Source organism: Sylvia atricapilla, chromosome 2, assembly GCF_009819655.1.
Source record: "Sylvia atricapilla isolate bSylAtr1 chromosome 2, bSylAtr1.pri, whole genome shotgun sequence".
Classification (NCBI taxonomy): domain Eukaryota; kingdom Metazoa; phylum Chordata; class Aves; order Passeriformes; family Sylviidae; genus Sylvia; species Sylvia atricapilla.
This window is the reverse complement of record NC_089141.1, coordinates 46,062,035-46,085,950: the sequence shown is the minus strand read 5'-3', so window position 1 is coordinate 46,085,950 and position 23,916 is coordinate 46,062,035. Positions and strand designations below refer to the sequence as shown.

Sequence of the window (23,916 nt, the reverse complement as noted above, 5' to 3'; positions counted from 1 at the left end):
CCCGCGCGTCCCCGGCGTGGGGACAAACAGCGCGGGCGGTGACACCCGCGGGCACAGCGGGCACAGAGGGCACAGCGACCCCGCCCGCCGCAGCGCCCCGCCCGCGGCCCACACAGCGCACCGGGCCGAGATGGCGGCACCCGGCCTCGTCCTCCCGGCGGCCGCGGGCGGGGGCGCGGCGATGGCGCGGCCGGGGACACGCCTCCGCTGAGGGACGCGGCCGCCCCCATCCCGCCTCCCGGTGTCACGGCGCTGCGGGACGGGGCCGGGGCGCCGGGGACAGCTCGGCGGGGCGGGGGCGCGGCCGGGCCCGCTGCGCGCCGGGACCCGGGCTGCTGGAGCGTCCCCCGGTGCATGGGGCTGTCAGCTGCCGGCTGCCGCTCGGGCCATTCGCGTTCACCTCCTGAGCGCTTGCGGTTTGTTTTCTGCCGCAGGGTTTGAAGCCCAGACCCAGAAATGAGGAAGGTTCTGTGCGTGGAGCCCGTCATTTTCATCTACATTTTCGCGTTTTCCCTGACGACCCCGCTGGTGCAGCAGTTCATCTACCGGCGGCTGTGGGAGCAGGAGTACAACTCCACTTTCGTGAGCGACAGCAATGTCAGTCACTGCGAGCAGAATAAGAGCAGCCCGGCTTATATCAAACAGAAGGCAAGTGGCGGGGGAGGAATAATAATTGTAAATAAACTTGCAGCCAGGAGGTGCTGCCTCAGTAAAACATCCTGTTTTGTAACCTTGAGCTTTAATTCTCCGGAAAGCCGTAGTTCTGTAACCTGCTCTCACTTCACTGTCTCCTCGCTCTAATGTTAAGCTTTAGGTAGTGATAGTGCTTTAAAGACAAAGATTTGTCTCCAGGAAGATACTGAGACAAATTTGTATTTTAGCGGGAGTTGAAAATCGTCTGAGAGAGCTGGGGACCAAATTGGCATTTCGCTGACATTACCGCTGGTACAACTGGAGGCTCCTCCTCCCACGACCATTGTGCGTGTTGTGCTTGTGAGTCACCCGTTGTCTCTGTGGCTCCTACTGTTCTTTGTAACCATGTGAAGTTTAGCAAATGCCCTGTAATTTTGAGAAATGGGATCTAGCTTAAAATAGGTGTATTTCAGAGGAATTACAAGAACGAGGAACAGGGGAAATTAAAATAGAAATCGTTGTGGTTTTATAACGTGGTCTTTGCATGATCAAATACAGTTGATCGTTTGCCATTCAGGGTACTAGTCTGCCTTACTGGTATACAAGGACGTCAAGATGACAAGATCCCATGGTCAGTTACATTTTTAGCACTTTTCCGTAGTTCGGTGTGCTGGATAGCTGGTTGTTGACTGGTACCTCTTCCATTGCATTTCCAGTGCAGGTTTAATGCTACACTAAAGCAGAGCAAGCTGCCAGCAGAAGAGATGGTCACTCTCCATCTCCCTTTCCCCTCTCACCCCATGTGTTGTGTCTCGTAGTTCTGCAGTTACAGGTTATGGTTTGGATTTGAGTGGGACATTGATTCAACAGAAGGCTCGTCTCTTGGTTTGGGGTTGTTTCTTTTTGAATGTTGTTTTTTTGTGGGTTTTTTTTTGTTTTTTTTTTTTTTTTTCCCCTGAAGCAGTACACTGCTCTGGCACACTCAGTGTCCACATGATTTCTGTTCTAACATGGGAATAGCAGAGGCAACATATTTTCAGAAGAGGTGCAATAGAACCATACTTGTCAACAACAACTGGCATTTGGGTTGGATAAAGTGAAAGATGAAACCAGTGTAGGGTCAGAAAAGTAAATGATTCACCGTATAAGTTACACAGAAGTTGGGGTGACAGAAACAGTCAGCTGGCATTCACTTAAACTGCTGAAAAGGTGGTACTTGAAAATTTTTGCTCACATCCCGTATTTCAATCTCTCACGTGCAAGACTGAACACCTGAGTTTATCTGCCTCATTTGACGTATAAAATTACATGGTTAATGGTACATACTTCCAGTGAAGGTGATCAAAGAAATAATTCAGGACTTCTAGTGTGGTGTATGTTCTTTGTTGTGTGACAGAAGCTCCTCTTAGTAGAAAGAATGCAAAAGTAAAAAGGTCAATGCAGCATGGCTTCTGGGCTGACCCGTGGAGGTAATTACCAGTTATTGTTGGAGTAATGCTTATATGTTACTCCCAGAAAGTGTTTTCTTTGGTATTAGCTGCCCATTTGATGCTGTGTCTCGCCATTTTCTCTAAGCATACAGTTCTAACTGCTGAGGCCATCAAGAAATCTACATTTCAAATATGTCTTTGCATTTAGCAACACCCTTGAATTCAGCCTGATTTTCAAATTGCCATCACCTGTGGTTCGAGATACGAGACTTCATATTTCTTTTCGCAAAACACTGAAGCAGAGTGCTTAATTTCAGCTGAAGTTTAGATGGCATCTCTGATGTGATGGCATATTCACACTTTACAGGTCTTTTGTTTATAAATTATAGTTAATTTGATATTTGAGAACATGCGTCGTCCCAAGACAGTGGTTGAATAACGGCCAACAGAACTTCTTAGTTTCCCTTTCCTGCCAAATTTCCATTCCCTGCATTCAGTGATTGCCAGCAGGGCATGAGCTTTTGAACAATTACACTCTTGTCTGGATGCCTCGCTGCATTTTTATACCACACTAGTTACCATAGCGTAACAATTTCAGTGCTCAAAAACACGCATTTATTTAGGTGCAAATGGGCCTTTGTGCTGAGTAATAGTCCTGTGTAAGGGCTGAAGAGTAGATCCAGTAACTTAATTCCAAACACTTTCTCGAGGAAGTGTGAAGTAGGTGTTCCAGATTTTCCAAGACCTTCCTAACTGAATTAGGTTTATAGATGTTGTAACTTTTGCTGTAAGGCCCTGTTTGGCATTAATGTTTAAAAGAACATCTTTCTTAACAGCTAATTTAGTGTAAGTCCTTGTGTTCTGAGCATGAAGATGCTTTATACTAATCCCACCTATTTCAAACCAAAATGTAAAAAGGAAATTGGAGACAAAAATCACTTGGAGACTGCATAAAAGGTAGAATATTGTTCGAAATGGTTAGTCTTTGCAGAATTTAGATTAATTACTTTTTACAATTTGAAAAACTGACTTACTATAGTCATCTTATAATAAAGTGAGTTTAAAGGTAATTTGAATATAAACTGAAGCATTCTGATGAGTGACTTGGATAATCCTTTTTTGATATCTCAGAAAGAGCTGTATTATTAATCATTAAACAGTGTTTATAATCTCATTGATTTATTATCCAATCTGTTCATTCCCCCTTGCTACTCAGTAATATTTTATCTTATGAGCCTGTGAGTTGATCATGTCCTTTATATTGTTCAGTCTCAAGTACTGCACTTGTCTCTTAATTTAATCCTTATATAAGTTACTTGCTTCTTCATTTTTGTTCTTTTCATTTTGAAGTAGGTGATTTTAAAATCTGTTTTTATCCACTGTAATTTTTCAGACTGAATTTGCAGATTAAAAGACTAGACCTTTCTCTTCAAATATATGCAGTTCCATTGATTATGTAATGGAGTTCTGCGATTTTAAAGCAGGTGAAGGTTTGACCTGTCATTTTCTGTATTCTTTTTCCTTTGGCTTTATAAAACCATTCAGTGGGCAGTTGCATGCCTTACACTCTAAAAGGATTTTCCCTGTACTTATATCTGTAGTCCTCTTTTCAGTAGACATCAATTTTTCATCTCAGCAAGTTCATGTGATATCTGGATGTGTAGCCATGGTTTTTTGTGTTGCACAACTTCTTCCAAAACAAGGACACCCAAGTTTGGGGTTTTTTTTTAATTCTTTCAATTTTACACTTCATTGTGATCTGGAAATAATATCCTATTATGTGGTTAATGTGGGTTGAGATGATACATTAAACATTTAATTTTATTTTTTAATGTAGTAGCATTTGTTCGATGCTCATGTCTTTGAAGGAAACAATCCTAGTGAAGAAGTGATGTCTGCAACTATACAGAGTTCTCTTTGTCAGCAGCAGAGGAGTTAAAGATCAGAATAACATTTTCCATCATGGTTTTGACCCTTCCAGAGTGACAGCACTGCTGGCCAGTGGACAGGATGTCATGAGTGCTAAGCCAGTGAGGGAAGGGAGCAAAAGACTTGAGAGTGCTGGGCATCTTGAAGGCTTTCCTTGAGAACCTCAGGATCAGTTGAATTTTTCTCTTGTAATAAACCTGGTGTCTTGTAAGCAAAGGAAGAGATTGAACTAGAAATTCATGGTCTCTGCCTTTAAATATAAATATTAATTTATAAAGCATTCAGCAGCTTTTTTAATTGCCCAAAGTACATTCCTGTACGTTTTAGGGGGTTTTCATCATTTTGGATGCTACTCAGTCAGGATTAGGTCAGCTACAGAGGAGATGCCTGAAACCTGGAGTATAGATGGCTTGAATACAGGCTGAGGAGGGTGTGGACAGACTTGCACAACTGTACCTGTTGCTGATTGAAGAGCACAATGCCTGCCCCCGTCAGTGTTATGCCTCAGAAAACTCCAAGAAGACTTTCAGCAGACTTTACTCTCTGCATCTGAAACTTTATCTTAGCTAGCATAAAGGGTTTGTATGAATAAAGTTGGTTCCTTTTATCCTGCTGTCTGAACAGGTGGTTCTCCTGTCTGATAGGGGCTGTTATGGCTGCTCTCTTGTCAGGTCTGCATCTATGCATTAGAAACAAGATCTGAATTAGCTTGCTTAGTGTCCTTTAGCAGCTGGCTTCATAACAATTTTATTTTTTTTTAATCAAACATTGTTTAGTTCTTTTTTTTGCAGCCTTTAGAGGCCCTTCTGCATCTCTGTTAAATGGATGTTTTTCAGTTATATTTGATTTTTACACTTCTGTTAAAAAGAACTCTGAACTTTTCCCCATAATGGGTGTTTACGGTTTATTTTTGTAGTGTTAACTGCTGTTCTTTATGTGACTACCTGCTGTGGTGTTTCTGTAGAGACATCACTGATCTGGACAATTTCTGAATCCAGAGCTTTACAGTGTTTGTAAAATCCATTAATTCGCATACTGTGAGTCAGTATAATATTTAAAGCTGTGTTTCACATTGTTGGTTGTTACTATTGTTTGTAGTAGTAAGGTTGTACAGTGGGATGTTAGAGCAAATCATGATCTGTTTACTCTAGTAAATGTGTGTTCTAGTCAATGAATCGTTTCTTGTAACCCCCTCAGTAGAATTATTTGTGGAAAAAAATGATGTCCTGTGAGGAGGGAGAATGGGGTGTGTTCCTTAATCGATGACTAGCTTACTACTGATTTCTGAGCAGTATTAAAATAGCCCAGTGCCCTTTTGCCATACCCTGTATTGAGGAGATACTTGCAGTTAAAAATACTTACCAGCTCTTGGAAGTACATGTTCAAAAGGATTGTTCTCTTGTCTGCATTGAAACTTCTCTGTCAACAGTACTAAGAAGACTGTCTTAAGCATTAAGTTTTGGGTTAAAATATAACAGGGAATGTTTGAGGAATATTGAAGATCAAATCACAAAAGTCTGAATATACAAAATTTTATTATAGCCCAATGTATCATAATGTCATATAATCTTATAAAACTACATTGCATGTATAATGTTTTATAATAGTATAATTTAAATTCTGTAAACATGTACAGTGATATTCATTATATTGCATACTAATAATTATGTATGTAATATTGCTACAGATTTTTTCCCCAATGTATTATAGTATTTACAATTATTTTTATTTTCTCTTTGCAGGAAGTTCAAGAAAAAGCCTCTGTTTTTAATATGCAGTTGGACTTAACTAGGGCCATTCCCAGCCTTACAGTTGCCTTTGTCATTGTTGCTAATGGGGATCGCCAGGGTCACAAAAGGTCTTTAGTTTTACCATCAATGGGAGCTTTGATTTCTGGTATTAGCTTCACTGCAGTATCATATTTTTCCTTGTCACTCTCTGTCCTATTTGCAGTTGCATTTATTACTGGAATGTTTGGAAGTATAGCAACTTTCCTTGGAGGAGGCTTTGCTTACATAGCAGAGGAGTGTCATGATGAGAAGCAGAAAACAACACGAATAGCTGTAGTGGATTTGATTTTTGGAGTTGTATCTGGATTGGCAGGACTGTCATCTGGCTACTTTCTAAGAGAAATAGGCTTTGCATGGACATTTGTGATAGCATCTCTGCTCCATGTCATTAACATCATCTATATTGTATTTTTTCTGGAAAATACCACAGGCATATCTCAATTGCAGCATGAAGCACCTGTACCCTGGAAAGAACTTCTTAGGGAGACATTTTCTGGGGTGTACATGCTTTTTAAAACTGCCCCTTATAAAAAGAGAATTTTAATAATTGTGTTACTTTTTACATTTATGACTTATTTGTTTACTCTGCTGGGTGGGACTTCGCTTTTTACACTGTATGAACTGGATGAGCCGCTCTGCTGGAATGAAGTGTACATTGGATATGGAGCAGCTGCATTCACTTCTGTCTCGCTGACCAGCTTTTTAGGAGTTTACTTATTTTCCAAATGTCTCAAAGACATTTATATTGTCTTTATTGGGATGTTTTCTTACATTGGAGGAATGATCATGGCTGCCTTTGCCAAAACTACCCTGCTCATGTTTTTAGGTGAGTTCAGCACCAGTCATTCCATGGCCAACAATGTATATGAAAATACTGCTGTGTCATCTGTAGTGAATGCAGGTGTTGAATATTGCACTTAGCACCTTGAAAGGGTCATAGAGAGGTAAAATATAAATAGTTGATCAGACTGATCTAGGATTTTATTAAAAGATAAAATTATTTATTGAAAGAACTGTGTGGAGAAACAGTGGAATTACTTGCTTATGATTTGGTTTCAGTGCCGTAGAAATATATTTGATTTATTAATTTCTCTGTCCTTGGATAATTGTGTCTCAGTGCACACCTAATCTGACTTTTCTGTTGCCTTTTACTATTTGAGGAACTAAGTGTTCAAAAGTATATGACTAGTACAGTTGCAAAATATTTGTAAAATCCTGGATTTTAATTACTTCAATATCTCATGGCTGCTTTACAGTGAGAGTGCCATCTTTGTTCTGCTTTATGCCTATACCTGTTCTCCGATCCATGCTGTCAAAAGTGGTCCTCCCTGGTGAACAGGGTAAGTAGAATTGTTTTTAAACAATTAAATAGTATGGTGCTTCAGAACAGAGATGCACAAATATTACCTTTAAACAAACAGATCTGTATTGGTGTTTTAAGATTGCTTTTCTTTCAAGTTCTGTATAATATGAGCCTATGTCTTGACATTAAGGGCTTCTGGTTCTGAATTTAATTAAATTTGTTGAATTTAATATAAACCACATAGCATTTAAAACTACTGCAAGTTTCAACTTTCAAACAAAATGCTGTTCTTAAATTAAAGACCATGGGGAACTTGAAGCAGAAGACTGCTCAAGATTTACACAAGTTTTCACAAGATTTTGCCATGCAGAGAAAGATGTGTTTCTGGTTTTTAGTCAATTTCTCATTACTAAATTAGAAAGGTAAGCAGTAAGTGGTCAATCTTCTTAGCACTTAGAAACAATTAGACTTTGATCTCAGCTATGGAGCAGGAACCCAGCTTCAGGCCTGTGGCTTATAAACATGTCCCAAAAAATCTAACATAATACTTCTCAAAGTCCTTTCCTTATAGAACACAGAAAAAAAGCATGTCAGGCCTCAAAATATGGGTCTCATATCCCATATTTTGATTTTGGGGAATGTGTATTTTCTAGATTTTGCGAAATACATACTTTCTAGAAATATTTTCCTGATTTATTTTTTGAAAGGTTAATCATCATACACTAAAACAAAGATCTCTTTATACTGGCAGTGCCAAAATACACCTCTGGTATTGAGTTTCTTGGCATTCTTCAGGTTTTTGGCTACTTGAGTAGTTTGATGCAGGAATCAGGTTGCCTCTTGTCATGCTTTTCTGCTTACCTAGTGTGATTTTGGTTATGGTCCTGTGACTATGAATGCAGCTTGTGAAAATGTGTTCAACAAGACACTGATGGGATAGACTGCCACCCTAAAGGGTTGTTCAGTCCAGAAAATGTTGTTTGTTTCTTTGCAAAAATGAGAAGGTAGTTTTAAGCTGAACCAGCAGTTCTTGATGAATCAGTCTTTTCCACATATAAGAGTGAAGATTAGAGAAGGAAGAAAAGAGAAAGGGAAAAGTAGGAATGAAGAACTGGAAGGGGTAAAGGATGGGGATGTGCACAACATAGGTAGTGAGGATGAACAGGTTAAAATGCAAGGAAGTAGGCATGGTGACAGAATAATAGTAGAGAAAAACAGTTTCCATCAACAAAATGTGTTATTTGTTGGGTTTTTGTTAATTTAGAAGAACTAGCATTTCGTAGGAGTTGCCACAGAAGACACTCTCATAGCAAAGTATGATCCTCTAGTGCTTGTAACTTGCATACTTGCAAAAATACTGTCAACAGATGTGTCTTTTGAACCATGTTTAAAAACTTCAGTATTTTGAAGAGATTTTGTTTTATTTTGTTTTGTTTGTAATTTGCCCATTTATTTTTGGCAGGTGCTGTGTTTGCTTGTATTGCCTGTTTAGAAGTTGTGACCGGCACTATGTCAATTTCAGTTTTTAATATTCTCTATGCAACCACTGTTGCATGGTTTTCAGGCTTTAGCTTTCTCCTATCGGCAGGCCTTTGTCTAATTCCACTGTCTGTCCTGTGGTAAGTATGGATCAGGAAGGTTCTTCTGACTGCCTTTGCCAGTAATGTCTGTTTTGACATGAATTGAAGCTGAATAATTTAGTGCGGTAGTTCTCAAACTTTCCTATCTGTCAGTGTGTTGTAGCGGCTCTAGCTTCACAGCTTTTCCCTGATGCAGCTACCTTCCCTCATCTCTGTGCTGTGAATTTCCCCCAAACTGAGGCCTATCCTGAATGTACTGCCAGTGGGATACACCATACCCTTGACTGCACATGTGCCTTCCCCTGGTTTGAGACCTTTACGTGGTCTTTCTTCCACGAAAGCCTTTCCCATGGATTATGTGAAAGGCATGAGCTTAATTTTGCAATCTGAGTCCTTCTAGATGCTAATGAGGGTTATCAACATGACAGTCACCCACTGGGTTTAATGGAAAGCTATCTGTCCTGGTCTTTGGTCATGGGTACCTTGTGACCCAGTGCCATTAAAATCTGTAAAAGATTTTAAAGCCAAAAATAATAAACCTCTAAACGTGTTTAAAAAATAGGCTTCCATAGCAGTTGTGTCTAATCATATCTAGTGATCATATAGTAATACAGACAGTGAAATACCACTCATGAGTACTCATAAAGCAAAGATCACTTTACATTATTTTCAGTATAAATTACTTCTTTTTAGGATGCTGAAACAAAAATCTAAATGGCAGAAGAATCATTTTTTCATTAGATTGATTTACAGTTGGGGGGAAAAGATGTTTTTCTTAAGAGGGTAGCACTCTGGCTGGAGACTTGTATATTTTTTCCTAACACTTAGACTTCACCTCAGTCTCCTTTTATCTCTGCATCAACTGCATTTTAAGATTTAAATAGGCAGTGATAATGCTGCAGATTTAGAACATTTCACATAATTTCAAGTCTTCCTGCTTCAGTATAATTCTTTGCACAGTCTTTACAGAGGCTGTACTAATGGTAATTTAAGGTAGTGATGGGTCTTAGACCTGAGGGAACTGAAGCTTTCCAGTAAAGTAATAAAATAATTGAGAAATTCAGTTATATAACCAAAGGCACAGTAGATACTTATTCTAGTAAATATTATCTTTAGTTCAGTGTAAGTAGAGAGTATCTACTAAGAAAACAAACTCTACTTCAGAAAAGGTAACAGATATTTACCATCATTCCATCTTGCAATCAGTACTGTAGTACATCACCATAAATTTCTGAAATTTATTTTTCTTTACCTTCTGTTATTAGTTTCAGGTATCTAACCCTTTGAATACCCTTTCTCTGCACATTTCTTTTTAGAGTGTCATGCAGTGTTACAACTCGAGAGCAGAAAGGGGAGTTGTTCCAATCTGTAACAAGCAGAGTACTTTAGTGCTGTGCTCCAAGGCAGCAGTAATGATAATGTCTGACTTGTGTAATTAGGGAAAATAGTGTCATGGCTTTTGTTTACTAAGACACATCACCAGCTTTGTGCCACAGAGGATGGCTCACAGAGCTATCCTGTGTTTGTTGGTGCTGAATCATCATGCTATACTGAATTATCTCTAGCTAAAGGTACCTACCTTATCTCTGTCTTACAGCTGGCTTCTGTGCACAAGCTGGAATGGGGAGGACTTGGCTCTGCTGGTACCTGAAGAAGTATCCAGCATAGAGAGTGCTGATAGTTGAACAAAGGATCCACATACCTGGGATTTCTAATCTGACATGCAGTGGCAGAGATCATTATGTCACACAGAAGCCACAGAGATAACACAACACAATCTCCAAGTGGCCCTGCAGCAATAAGCACTAAATTGGTACCACTCGATACCCAGTCTCTTTTTAGCACTTGACTAAAACTAGCTCTTAACTATGGAAATAGGCTGGCAATTGGGATTAATGTTGCTTCAGCGTGAAGGAAAAAAATACGGTAGGATGATACTTTTTCCACTTACCCTTTCTCAAGTTTGAGAATGTCAGCTGTGGATTGTGATACATCTTACATCACTCTAAGTTGGGTGACAGAGATAAGCTTAGCAGCCCAGAGGACACTGGCAATTCTGCTGAAGCCATTGCAGCTTGTGCCAGCTGAGGATGTGGTCCACTATGTACATCTTGAAAGGCCTGTCTTAACAGTGAAGCCCCCAAACTGTCTAAAAATTACTAAACAAAAAATATTTTTTCAGAAAGCAAACTGGAGGCAGTACTTACACCTGCAGTAAGTACACTTGCTGTTCTGCAGCTAGCAGAGTGTTTGTATAAGTTTAACATGAGATGTGTGGACCTTGCCTGTGACTTAGTTCTTGAAATAGATTTTCACAGAGAACCCTCAAAAATTTTTCATCTTGCAGAGTGTGAAGTTCAGGCTAAACCTGCATTTTGCAGAGACCATATTGCACATTTATCTTTTTCCATATATTAAGGACTGCATACAGACATCTCTGTTTTGTCCCAGAGATACTTCTTGTTTTCCAGTTACTTGGCTTAAATGTTTCTTTTAGTGAAAAGCTGTGATAGCCATTTCTTATCTGTAGATCTTTATTTTTTTAACAACCCTGAAATGAGGTGATGAAATCAGAATCATGAATCTAATCATCTTGCAACGAATGGAGCTTAATTTATGAGCACTTGAACAGCACTTCTAATCTTCAAAGCACTTTACAAATACTGTTCAAAACATCCTTCCATAATAGATACTATCCCCTCTGTTGCATAAAAAATTAACAGAGGCCAAGTGACAGGCCCAGGGCCCCAGTGCACACTGGTGAGACTGCCAAACCTAGGACTCAGTTTCAGCACTGACTCCTCACCTCTTCCCTGAAGATCTTTAGGTAGAAATTATCCTGAATATTAGGTTCTGGAATGCACAGCACAGCAGAAGTGTGAATATAACACCATGTTAAGGACCACTCCCATCTGTTGATTTTGTTAAGTTTGACAGCCAATGCTGTTCTGATCTCTCAAGGTTGTGTGTGTCTCTTTTCCCCCAAAACAGATTAGGTGGAAAAAGCAAAACGATGTAAAGTGGTTGCCATTTAGAGAATGAAACCTCTAGGAAAGAAACTACATTGACTTCACATGCACATAGCATAGGATAAAAATGCAGACAGACATAACATGTGCTGTATAATTGATGAGCTGCTTACAGCCACTGATACCCATCCTCTGAACAGACTCCTGCAGAACTTCTCGGTGGTAGTCCACCAAAAAATAGTAATATCAAATCATGACAATACTTTTATAGGTCCTTTATAACTGAATGATTTCATTCTTTCCAAGTTATGTATCATGATCACAGAGAAGCCTGGAAGAAGGTTCAAATAACTTAAAGGGAGAGCTTGCAATATTCAGGAGACTAGTATCTGCTCATCACAGGTGAAAACAGGGCCATTTATCCAGGCCAGAGGGAATGTGTAACACCTCTAGCCAGCACACTTCTGTCCCAAACTCCCAAGGCTGATGTTGGCAATTAAAGATCATAAACTTTCTCTCAGTAGTTAAGACAAGAGCCAGAAAATAAAACTGCTTAATGCCTTTGAGGTGCCCAAGCTACTGCCAACTTGTTGGAAACATGAGCTGAGTTCTACAATAACCAGTGGGTCCAAAACATAATGAGTACTTGTAGAGAGATTAAGAAAACACTGATGTAAAGCATTTTAGCACAAACATTACATTGTCTTCCTTGCCTCTTCATTATGCACTTATGTAAGGCTTTTTGAAATTAACTATTTCACACAAAACGGCCTGGAAATAAAAAAGCAAATACAGAAGGGGTATGTACCTTCACTTTCTTTTCTTCAGTGCACACCTCTTCTAGAACTCAGCTCTCAACAAAGGGAGCCGCTTCCACAGTGGTGCTGTGTCAGTCCAACTGGGGACAAGCACATACACCTCAGGAATGGCTTTATGATTTGATTTAACTGCACAAAGTACTTGCTGTTAGCAAAGTATTTCTGGTAGATCGAACATTTAGAACTAGCTGTAAATTTAGGTCAAAATACGTGGAGGATATTAACTGTGTTTTTAAAATGCCTCACATGGTGCAAGCTAAGGAACCAAGTACTAATATGCATCAGATTATTAAAGCAAAATCTAAATGTATAATAATTTCTTTATTTGTGTATAAATACAAATTATTTTGACATAATAATAAAGCTTGGTTTTTTTTAAATTCTGTTGCACGTGTAGTTCTTGTGCTTTTACATTGTGTTTTGACAAATGGCCAGTGGCATGATTGATAGAGGATTGCTGGTGTAAAGAGGAGCAGCGCTATGGTACCACCTATTTTTTATGGTCATAACAAACAGCAGAGCAGGAAGATATGCTTTTGTTTCCCTCCTGTGCCTGGGGAAAGGATGTGGCCCAGACCATTGGCACCACGAGGAGGTGGGGAGCTGCAGAGTAGGGACAGCACTGCCACCTGCAAGAAGTCAGGGTGGAGGCTGCCAGAGCAGTGGAGCTGGAAGTGCCTTCCTCCCCTTTACCCAGGCCAGATCTGTCCCAGCTCCAGTGCCCAGTGCACCCTACTTAGCTGCTGCTCCATGCAGGACCTGCTTTATGGAATGAGGCTTGTACAAAATGGAAAGAATGGGCCAGGCCAGGAAGTGCCGTCCACAGCCCCAACCTCCTGCAGCACTAAACTCTTACAAATGAAACTCTTCCTTTTTACCTCAAAAGCTTTTACCTCAGTCCTGCTTGACTCCCATTTCTCTACTAACAACAGAAATTCTCACATGGGCCTCTTACACATACTATTTGCTTTCCAGCCTGGTTAACCCCTAGGATTAGCTTCCTTACAGACATAATGAACAATGCAACTTCCTGGCTCTGAATAGGGCTTGATCTCATCCAAGATTATTACAAAGTATACTAATCTGCTTCTGGTTTTACACTGCACTAATGAGAAACTCTAGTAAATTACTTGTCTTAATGTAGTTTTGCTCAGAGGCAACAGCATCTATCTTTCAGCCAGCACTAGGAAAGGCCAACCGTCTCAATACACTGAAGTGGGAAGCTGTAACTGTATCTGATGGTTGGATGGCTCCCTGATTTCTTGAACAGTGTTGGTAAGATGGCAAACCTCCTAAAAATCCATGCCAGCACCTTTAACTTGTCCCAGACCTGGCAATGTAATCCCTCAACTTTTCTGGCCTGAGCCTGGAGCAGCAAAAAGCCGACTGAACCCCAAGCTTGCTTTATAACAACAGTTTAGTTTTGCTTTACACAAAGCTGCAGAGGAACTTGTCAATTATAAAACAGCAGCAAACTCTGATATTTAATAAAGACTATCAGCTCACAGAAGCACGAGGACAGCTGTAGAAAACAAAAATGTGAGTAGGTCTGCACTTGCATGTTCAGTTTATTGGTCCTCTGCTTAACCTCCCTAAGGAAAAAAAAAAACCCAACAAATTAAACAGTTTGTACTGCATAACACAAGGCTCTGATCTTTACAAGTCTCAAGTGAAAGAAAATACTAGAAGCTTAACTCCTTAAATGAGACAAGTTTAAATATAAAACCAAATAAGACCACAACTAAAGTGAGTCATACTATCATCTTAATGTTTCCAAAATGCTGCAATGTTTTGCACAAAAAAGCACTATAAAATTTACAGGACAGAAGCTAGAGGCTTTGGCCCACACAGTTAGGGAATTTGTAGTAGCTATAAGCCCACTGAAAAGCACCAGAGATGTTTGCAGTTGTGAAAAGAGGTTTATAGTAACATTCCTGCTAAAATTATCTACAACAGAACACTAATTACATTTAACCAAGTCATTTAAACCTGCTGAATAAAGTAATTTCTTGTTTTAGAAATTGTGTTTCAAGTTCTTAATATCTGACAATAGGTAATAATAATTTTTTGAACCACAGACTTTTCTCCCTGATATGCCACATTGCATTAGCTGCCCTGCAGAATTAATATAACATATACACATGTATGACACCAGAAATAGTTGTTACAACCCTGAATTTAGTAAATAAAACCACTTAGGCATGCAAAAACCCTTCCAGTGGTCTGCTTCTTTAAAAGGTGTATTTAAGTGTAAATCTCTCATTCTTCCTTAATTAAGACCTGATTTTTGTAAACCCATAAATAATTATTTCTATATTTGTGCCACCATATCTTCATGTTCTTACTGCAGCAGCTTTATTAGTTACTTTCATAATTCTGCATTCTTTCCTTGTACTAAAATACCTAGACCTAGGAGCACTCTTTTGGATTAAGTTCAAACAGATTTTAAAACATCTCTTTAAACCCCAAGTGGAACTTGCTTCTACTTGCAGAAACCAAAATACCCTCTCAAGCACACACATGAAAAAATCTAGACCTTTAACCCTATTCTTACAGCAATACTTTCAATTCTACACAAAAGCTTAATAGTTCACTCATAAATAGCTGTCAAAAGAGGGATACAATGTATGCAACTGGCAGTGCTGAAGTTAAAGACCTTTAAAGATATTGCAATAAAAAGGACAACACTGGGTCATGGATAAGAGATTCCTGATTTAGGATTAAATATATTTTGGAACGCAACAGCATTTATAGCAAACTTTTATTCAATAGTTTAAAAAGTGTATGGAAATTTTCATGAACAAAGAGTTATGCAACGGAAAATACCTTCCTCTTCCCCCTTTGAATGCATTTACTACAGTAGTCAGTTTTAAAATGCCTGGGTATTTTTCAATTTCTTGCATACATACATAGCATTTCCATATTTAAGAAGCTATTGTCCTGAGCAGTTTATGAAAAGGCATTATTTAAACTACCTAGTTACAGGACATTTGTATGATTGATAACAAGCACAGAACAATTTATAGACTTTAAACATTTAATGTGCCTTTTCATTAAGGAAGGCAAGTGATAACTAGGTCTGCTTAACACTGTGAGTGTCAATTTAGTACCATGTACTTAGATCTGCGCTAGAAAGACACACACAAAACATTTTTGTGAAGTATATTTTGTTACAATAAACCCAGCTTGTGCTCCATCATCATGTGTGGTTCTCCCATAATCTCACTCTGAGAAGGATCTGGAAAAAGAAAAGTTGACAGCATGAGGCCTTTACCAAGCTACAAAGACAAACAACGAATAAAGATTAACATCTCTTTTCATGATAATGCTTAGTGCAACAGTTACTTGACTGATTTTTGACAGTGTTGCAGAGTGCAGACCTGTAACTCAAAAAACTTCTATCCAAAGCACTCATCAGAGAACAAACACAGATATTGTGGAACAGTTTGTCGTAAGGAGACACATTTCAAGTAAAACCAACCAGTTCTGCGTAAGCACAGACTCCAACTGCCTGAATCTCAAAGGGATTACACTACAAGTTAAGTGTTTGAGAAAACTCAGTCTGACTGAAGCTTTTCTCCCTAGTTGCCCTACACTTCTTCCCAGCACAACTTGTCTGCACAGCAGGAGCTCACAGTCCTGTTAGCTGAGACTTACTCCTGGTTTCCCTTCTCTGCCCAGCTGCCTAGCTTCACAGAAATTCTACACCTGTAAATATCTCTGAGATTTCCTCCATTCTGTAAAGTACGGTTGATGTTAGCCACTGTACTCAAAGGCTACCAAGGAATGTACAGAGGACCAAGAGAGACCAATACTGACAGTATGGACTTCTTTTCTATAATAAAAACAAAAAAACAAAAACCCAGGGCCAGAACACATGTTGTGACTGTTTGGAAGAAATACTCTTTTCTTCATGGGTGCATCAATCATGTTTTCTTTCCATATAAATAAGACATATTAATGCCTCTGGTTCCTCCAGAGGAAAAAAAAAAAAAAAAAAACTAGTCCACTTCCTGATATATAAAGCCTTACCAAAACCACTTGTAACCCACTCGCTCCTCAGCACTCCATAAAAAACTAACAGCTTGCCGTGAGCAGTGGTAAATCACCAAATTTCTACAAATTATGTTCGACATTGCTCTACCCTTGTGGAACCACAACAGCCCAAGATTCCTTCCCTTGATCCCTGTCTATCTGTCTTAGAAAAGAACCCCAGATTTACACCATGCCTCTAGATTCAGATTTGTTCCTCCATTATTTCCAGCATCCTATCTCCCCAGCTATTTCCATTCTCCAGTCCCATTTCAAAATACTTTCTGCCTCCTTCCATGATACTCTCTGCCTTTTTCCTCATCCTTAAGTACCAGCTAGAGATAATTTGTTCAAATGACGTTTTTCCAGGTTCATTCTATTCCACACATACTAATAGTCAGCAGGTTATGACACAACTGCAGCCTGTTGAATCATTTGAGGGATCCTTTCTCCTGCTAAGTATGTTTCATTAGTTATGTACCTCTTCTCTAACATTTCTTCATAATTAAAGAACTTAAACTCTGTAACCTCTGCTTGACAAAATCTGCACAAGTTTCTGAGGAAAGAGGTATACCACCTACATGCATAATGTACTCCTTGAGAAACCCAGCCTACAAGCAAATACTGTCTTGTTTGATATTTCAGAGTAATTTCCACATAACTTACAGCTGAATTACATTTATTTCTCCTTCCCCAGTGCTCCTTTGCTTTTAGGATTTAATTTTGTTGTTTGCAATTTGGGAGTTTAATTCTGTTGTTCAGTAGAACTTCACAGCTCCCATATTTTACCTTTAAACGTTTCCATAACATTCAAGCCAAAATGTATTTACCATTAAGGATATCCTCAAAACCAATGGATTCATCATTTCCCCTCAAAATATCCATTGCCATGTTTGAGCTGTGAAGAAATGGTAGACGCTGGACCTGTAAAAAGAGTTCAAGCAAGAGTTCAAGTTTCTACAAGTCTGAAATAGAAAGGGTTCGTATTTGGATTTCTCAGTCTGAAGTGACTGAGGAAAGTCAACAGGCAGAAAAAAACAACGCTGGAATAAGAGAACTACTGGCACACAAAGATACACAAACACCATCATCATCTTTTAGTTATCTGTTTGAAAAGAATAGCCTTCTAATAGATTCTTAGTTTTCACTACAGTCTAGATAGTACAGCAAATACTGCACTTTGAAAAATAAGGAAGTACTTTCTGCTTCCTCTGTAAAGGTTCACTGCCAACCTCCACACTCTGAGGTCAGTACTGAGCAATTGATGCATACTGCAGAGTTTGGAAACTACAGTCTAATCCTCCATCATCTCTGACACAGGTCAGGAATGCAAGTCAAAGCGTTATATTGACTTTCACATTCAAACATAATCCTCCTTTTAATTAATCTAAATAATAATTATGTCTCCAATCCCAACCAATCTTAAGCTTCAAGTCCACTCCCAGTTACTTTCAACAGTCTTCTGTACCCTTCATTCACAGGACTTCCAAAAAAATTTCAAGTGGCACACATAGATTTCAGAGCATAAACATTCTGAGAATTCATTCACTACTACTGGAGATACATCAGTTAAAACACAAGAAAACTTGTACACCAAACATGAATCTGGAAGTGAAAAACCTTCAGAACACCATATTTCCCCCACCCATCTCCCAAAACCACCTCTGGAGACTAACAGGATATCCTCACCTCCCTCATTCTCTGCAATGTGCTAATGTGAGTTAGGAAAAATATTTCACAGGACAGCACAGCTAAGACCAAGGGATGCTTTAATCTCTCACATCCTGACTTTCCCATCTTCAGGACCAGTAACTTCTGCCAAGCTTAATGCAGCTCACGATGGTTTAGTAGCCACCTCATCACTCAGAGTACAAAACTGCTCTAACTCACTTGGATACCTACTCTCAGGAGCTTGACAAACTTCAAGAAGACAAAAAAGCTTACTAGGACAAATGCTTTCTATGTTTCCCTTTCTCCAGTTACCCTCAATTCTAAGAGAAAAGAAGGAAAAGGAGAAAGACTCAGCTTCTCAATTAAGAGTTAAAACCTTTGAACTTAACTCCCTGCAGACCCGCCTTGATCCTATAACAAAGGCTGAGGAACAATAAGCACATAGCAAACTCTCAGGCTTCACATCACCTTTACATCTACTCCCAAATCACTATCTGCTTCAGACCCCGAAGTCTGTTTTCCCTACAGCTGCAGAGACTCCTTCCTGTGAAGGTCACACATTCCACAGGGGAGAGTATTAGTTTTAGGAATTAATACTCAATTCCTCCTGCTTTTCTCTGAAAGCTTACAGGAAGCTATTCCACAGCAAAGCTAGAGCAGTTACTTCACCAAATAACCAATAACAGAACAGCAGCTAAAAGCCTTGAGCATATTGACTGTTCTAAAAACTACTAATCACTGTTCTAAAAACTAGTAATTGCACTGTTTGGTTCATCGTTTTTAATAGCAGCATTTTAACAATGAATTAATTTCTTTTGGAAACATAAGGCATCTCAACAAAGAAAGATGTGTCTCTGAAAGCGTGTTTCAAGGTAAACATTTTTTCAAATGGCTTAAGTTATACCAGCTGTATAAAAATGCCTACCTGCTTCACTGCTCTGAATTCCATCTGCAGTTTTAAAGGTGCATGGATTCCTTGGATATTTCTCAGAGTGGCAAAGTTTGTTTTATCTTGATTTAACTGGAACTGTCAAAAACAGTATTGATTTTAAAGTACAGCCATAGAAGAAATTTATGACATCCTATTTAAACGAACCTGCTAATTAAATTTGTACGTAAAACTCAGTGATACCATCAAACATATCTCAAGAGTACAGGAAAGAGAGTGATGCAGTAAGATTTGTTCTATGAAGCTGAAATTGGTTTTTTGCTGGATTTTATTCCAAATTACTAGCAGAAATTTTATTTTGTTATTTTTGATAATCAGGAGATGGAACACCACCAAGTGGTATAGTTTTGCACTTTACTACAATATTTTCTGGATGAATAAGAAGCTAAGTCTGGTTTAAAGATTACAAAAACCAATTTAATGTCATTAGATGGTCATCAAAGACTACTTGAAAACACTTGATGTACTACTTTTCAGATCAAGCAGGAAAACAGAGCACCACTCACACTCCTTATGAGTATGAAAAGCAAATGAAAACTCGTATTTTTCCCAACTGCTCTCAAACCTACCAGTAAGACAAAGAAAATCTATTTAATAGAGGATTTTTAAAGAAAAAGTGCTCACTCATGTATACTGGAGTACAAAGAAGTAAGTTACACTTAATGTTAAACTTAAATAATCAAAAAAACCTTAAATCTCTAATTTCAAAATCTGTACTCCATCACCATCTGTACTCCAAAAGCCTATTATTATGAGAACATCATATTTATGAGATCTCAAAAACCAACAGCAAAATACAAATCAAAGACATAATGAGCATTTTCTTTGTAACAATCTATATCAAATGCTCTTCAAAAGTTAGCAGAAAATACTATTTATATGCCTCATCCTAATCTTATAATTCTGATTACATTATTTTTCCATTTATTTTATTTTATAGAGATAAGGATTTTTGGATAGCAGAAACATTTGGTTTCTACTAGTGCTACCTGAAAAACTTTTTTAATATTTATAGTAGCAAAAGCAACTATAACTGTCTCAGGCTAACTTACGTATTTTCCCATTCAAGTGTACATGAAAATAATTCTTAAACTGGCTTTAAATTTACAGAAAAATTAACCAAATGTGGAGAAACAATTTAGAATCGCACATACTTCTTAGGGGATCACACAGCCTGTTATATTTCTGTGCCTTTTTTCTCTTTAGCATGTGATCTTTTAATTATGCAGAACATTGTAAAGAACAGAGTTAAAAATTAAGTTATAGCAATCGGTTTAAAAATCAATCAACAAGTAGCTCTGAAGCATTTATATTATTCATAAATAAGCTCAGAAATTTAACATCATCCTTTTAATACAAGACAACAGTAACACTGGATAAAATTACTATATTAGACATTACAGTCAGACCCTGCTGTTTAACTTAGCAATTTGGAACATTCTATCAAAATAACATCTTTGCTCCAGGACAGTTTGATACATCATATCTTCTGCACTGACACAACAGGCACCAGAGACATTGAAGTTCAACCAGCAAGCCTGGCCTCCCTCTTCCTTCCCCAGGCCACTTGTGGTGGTCCATGAGCGATGACTGAGCCAGTGCAAACACTTTATGATAAACTGTAGGTGTAAAATGTCTGGGTGGGATCGAGCAATTTATGGAAAAACACATATGTGTTCACAGGCTGAAAGTCTGAAAATGAAGACAGATGGTCAATCTACAGACAAAATGGGAGGGTCAGCCTTCACAAGGTGACAGGTGTGTCCCTGGCCTGCCTATGGCAGCTGCACACAAACTCTTAGATGCCTAAACCTGAGCACACAAATCTCTACTTGGAAGCCTGCTTACACACTTGAAGTGGAGAGAGATACAAGTAGGAGACTGATATTAAAACAGACTTGCTGACAATGTTATTTGTATAAATAAAATGTTTCTATTGTTGAACACTTTCATTTGGTTAAAGACCCTGCTCATTACTTGCTACTGCACAAAGCAGTCCAGATAACCAGGCTGTTAAACTTCATAATTAGTTAACAGTGAAGATGGCTACATTTGATTTTATGCTTACATTCTTTTCTGTCAACTCCAGTGGGTGGCTGGGCAACAATTCATTTTTCACACTTGTAAAGCTAGAAGAACAAGCAGAAAAGACATTAACTTCAAATTAACTGGGATATGTTTCTTTAAGCTGCATTTCAAAACCAATCTCAGATACAAACACCAGCCCACAAAGATACACAACCAGCAAAGTCTGAACTACAGGAAAAAAAAAAGACTAATAGTGAAGCAGCAACTAACTACAGCATTACAAGAAGAAAGTTTCAAACATCCTTTATGCTAGACAAAACAGAATGTGTTTTTCTCCTGTGCTTCCTTTCAGAAAGAGATGAAAATACTAATAAATGAAATCACTACAGATTTAATTATATCCCAGATACACTATATCTTATTTTGAAGTCTCCAAGCTTTTGCAATGGAATATTGTACACACCTTCCCTCCAATGCCAGTTGTATGGAATTTTAAACTCCATGAAACTATTTTGGATTCATCATCCAAGACAGAGACATAAGTTTCGCACTCATGTAAAAATGGCAAACTCCAAACTATTTTTATTATATTACTACTGGGGCTTGTCCCAGTGCTGAAATTAACCATTTCCCACAGCATTATGGCACACTTATATAAATGTATATTAAAACTATCAGATATTTCACAACTACCAATACTTTGCTGTTTCTTTTCTAAAGAACAGTATCACAGAGGCAGACTCCCGTTTGCAACACACCTGCAAGAAACTTCTGTAAAAAGCCAATATTTAACATTTACTGAAGTTCAACACTGTCTGTGACACAATTCAGCAAGCAGAAGTAAAACGTACCCTCTGCGCAGAAGATCATGACCTTCAAATAGCCCTGAAGCTGCAACTTCTGTGAATGAGATACTATCCTTCAACAGAGAAGTAGTGCCTCTGGAATTCTGGGAAAAAAAAAAAAAGGATTATTTCAACAGAAGCAGACCACTTTTGTATGGGCCATTAGGCCAGCCAGATGAAAGGAAGTGCTCAAAGACTCCTTAAATTACTCCTGGACAAGCCCTAGACTTCGGCATTTCTTTAAAATAGAAGCAAAACAAAAACACACGCAAACATCCAAAACTGTAAATCCTACACTAATATAGAATTCTTTCAGAGCATCTGATAAAAACTAAAGGCACTGACAACATTTAAACTCACAATACACCCCGTTAGTTCCCACCCTAGGCTGCACGGATGGAAAGGAAAGAGGCAAGTCCTGACAGCTGACAGGACACAAAGGAGCATTCCTTCATTTATTGCAATACTGACACAAGACCTAATTTCACAATGATTTGAGGCCACCATAAGGAGGACATGGTGTATTCGAGCAGTGTAGCATGCCAGTTAACTGAAAGAACAAATGAAAACAGTAACTTGTAGTGGATTACCAGAAGTCCACAGACTTATTAAGTACTGCTTACTAGAAACCCGGGCCACTAATTTCACTCTAACCTACCCAAACTTATTGAAGGGATTGTAGGACTGTTCATAAAAATTGCTCCAGCAATAGGGCAATGGCTAAAAAACAGCAGAAGGTGACAGCAATAATCTATGGAAGGTGAGTGATGAGCAGTTCAGTGCAAGGGTTTCCCCCAGCAGCACTATCAGATCCAACAGAAAACTCATGCTTACAGTTAAGATCTTTCATACCAACATGTGAGCTCTCAGCAACATAGGAGCTGTAAGACAGTCCTAACATGCCTGTTGTTACGCGTACATAAAGCATCTACCAATTTACACACTCAGCACTGGCCAGACCTTTGTGAGACTGCTGTAAATGAAAGCATTAGAGATACGGTACCTGGGGGACGTGACAAGAGAGAAGCTCGAAGTTAAACTCACGGAGAAAACCAGGAAAACACTCCCCAAAAGCAACACTCTGGAGTCATACCACCGCCCGGCCCGTCTGAGGCGGTCCCAGCGGCGCTGCGAAGCCGCAGGCTGCAGGAGGCTGGGGACCGCCGGGGCTCCCCGTCCCGTCCCGCCCAGCCCCACTGCCAGGGAAGGGCTTTAACCACGGCCGCCACTCGCCCTGCGCGCCTCATGGCCCCCCGCGCCCACGAGGAAGCCCGCCATGGCCGCGCCGGACCCCCGTGACTCAGCACGGCCCCGCTGTCCCCGGGGACGCGGAGAGGATGAGAGGACGGGGATCTGGCGGAGGCAGCGGGGCGAGAGGTCCGGTTCGGTCCGGCTCGGTGCGGTCCGGCACGAAGACACCCCCACCCGCCCGGCGCCGCCGCCGCCCGCACTCACCATCTTGAGCCCCCGACGCGCGCAGCCACTTCCGCCGCCGTCCGCTCACTTCCGCCGCGCCCCCGCGTGCGTCACGGCGCGGGGGGCGGGCCTGCGGGGGCGGGGCGCGCGGGGCAGTGCGGGCGCTGAGGGGGCGCTGAGGGGGCGCTGAGGGGGCGCTGAGGGGGCGCTGAGGGGGCGGTGGCGGGGGCGCTGTCTCGCTCGGTGTGGGGTGAGAGGTTTGTGTCACGGCCTGTGCCGCCCTTGGCTGTGGCTTTCTTACTCGCAGGGCTGAACGCACTATTCCCAGAAGCACAGAATCAGTTAGGTTGGAAAAAGCCCGTGAGACCAGCGAGTCCAGCCTTTGACCGAACGCTGCCATGGCGCTGAGTGCCACATCCAGTCCTTCCCTAAACTGCTCCAGAGACGATGACTGCGCCACCTTCCTGAGCGTCCCAGTCCAATGTTAAATCACCTTTTCTGTGAAGAAATTCCTCCCCATGGC

At 39.9% G+C, this 23,916-nt stretch overlaps 2 protein-coding genes across 3 annotated transcripts; one reads left to right on the top strand and one right to left on the bottom strand.

Moving 5' to 3' along the window:
* Positions 1-216: 216 nt before the first annotated feature.
* On the top strand, positions 217-12,832 carry SLC46A3 (solute carrier family 46 member 3). 2 transcript variants are annotated; one of them, XM_066313131.1, is made up of 5 exons: positions 217-648; positions 5,735-6,608; positions 7,039-7,122; positions 8,548-8,704; positions 10,263-12,832. In XM_066313131.1, exons 1-5 carry the CDS (start codon positions 457-459, stop codon positions 10,348-10,350), a joined length of 1,395 nt encoding a protein of 464 aa, XP_066169228.1. In that variant the 5' UTR covers positions 217-456; the 3' UTR covers positions 10,351-12,832. The 2 variants fall into 2 exon arrangements, with proteins under 2 accessions (XP_066169228.1, XP_066169229.1); XM_066313132.1 differs by having other exon boundaries at positions 217-652; positions 5,739-6,608.
* Positions 12,833-15,199: 2,367 nt separating this feature from the next.
* Positions 15,200-23,402, bottom strand: POMP (proteasome maturation protein). The gene is given in 7 exon segments (XM_066313133.1): positions 15,200-15,690; positions 17,315-17,408; positions 19,081-19,182; positions 21,173-21,233; positions 21,984-22,081; positions 22,981-23,031; positions 23,033-23,402. Coding segments are annotated over 7 exon segments (666 nt in total). The 5' UTR covers positions 23,225-23,402; the 3' UTR covers positions 15,200-15,622.
* Between the last annotated feature and the right edge of the window lie 514 nt (positions 23,403-23,916).

What these genes read in the sequence shown, in the direction of transcription:
- SLC46A3 (XM_066313131.1), top strand. Translation starts at nt 457, where the DNA reads ATGAGGAAGGTTCTGTGCGTGGAGCCCGTCATTTTCATCTACATTTTC. An exon ending in CGGCTTATATCAAACAGAAG is followed by an intron (nt 649 to 5,734) that starts GCAAGTGGCGGG and finishes TTCTCTTTGCAG; the next exon opens with GAAGTTCAAGAAAAAGCCTC. An exon ending in TACCCTGCTCATGTTTTTAG is followed by an intron (nt 6,609 to 7,038) that starts GTGAGTTCAGCA and finishes GCTGCTTTACAG; the next exon opens with TGAGAGTGCCATCTTTGTTC.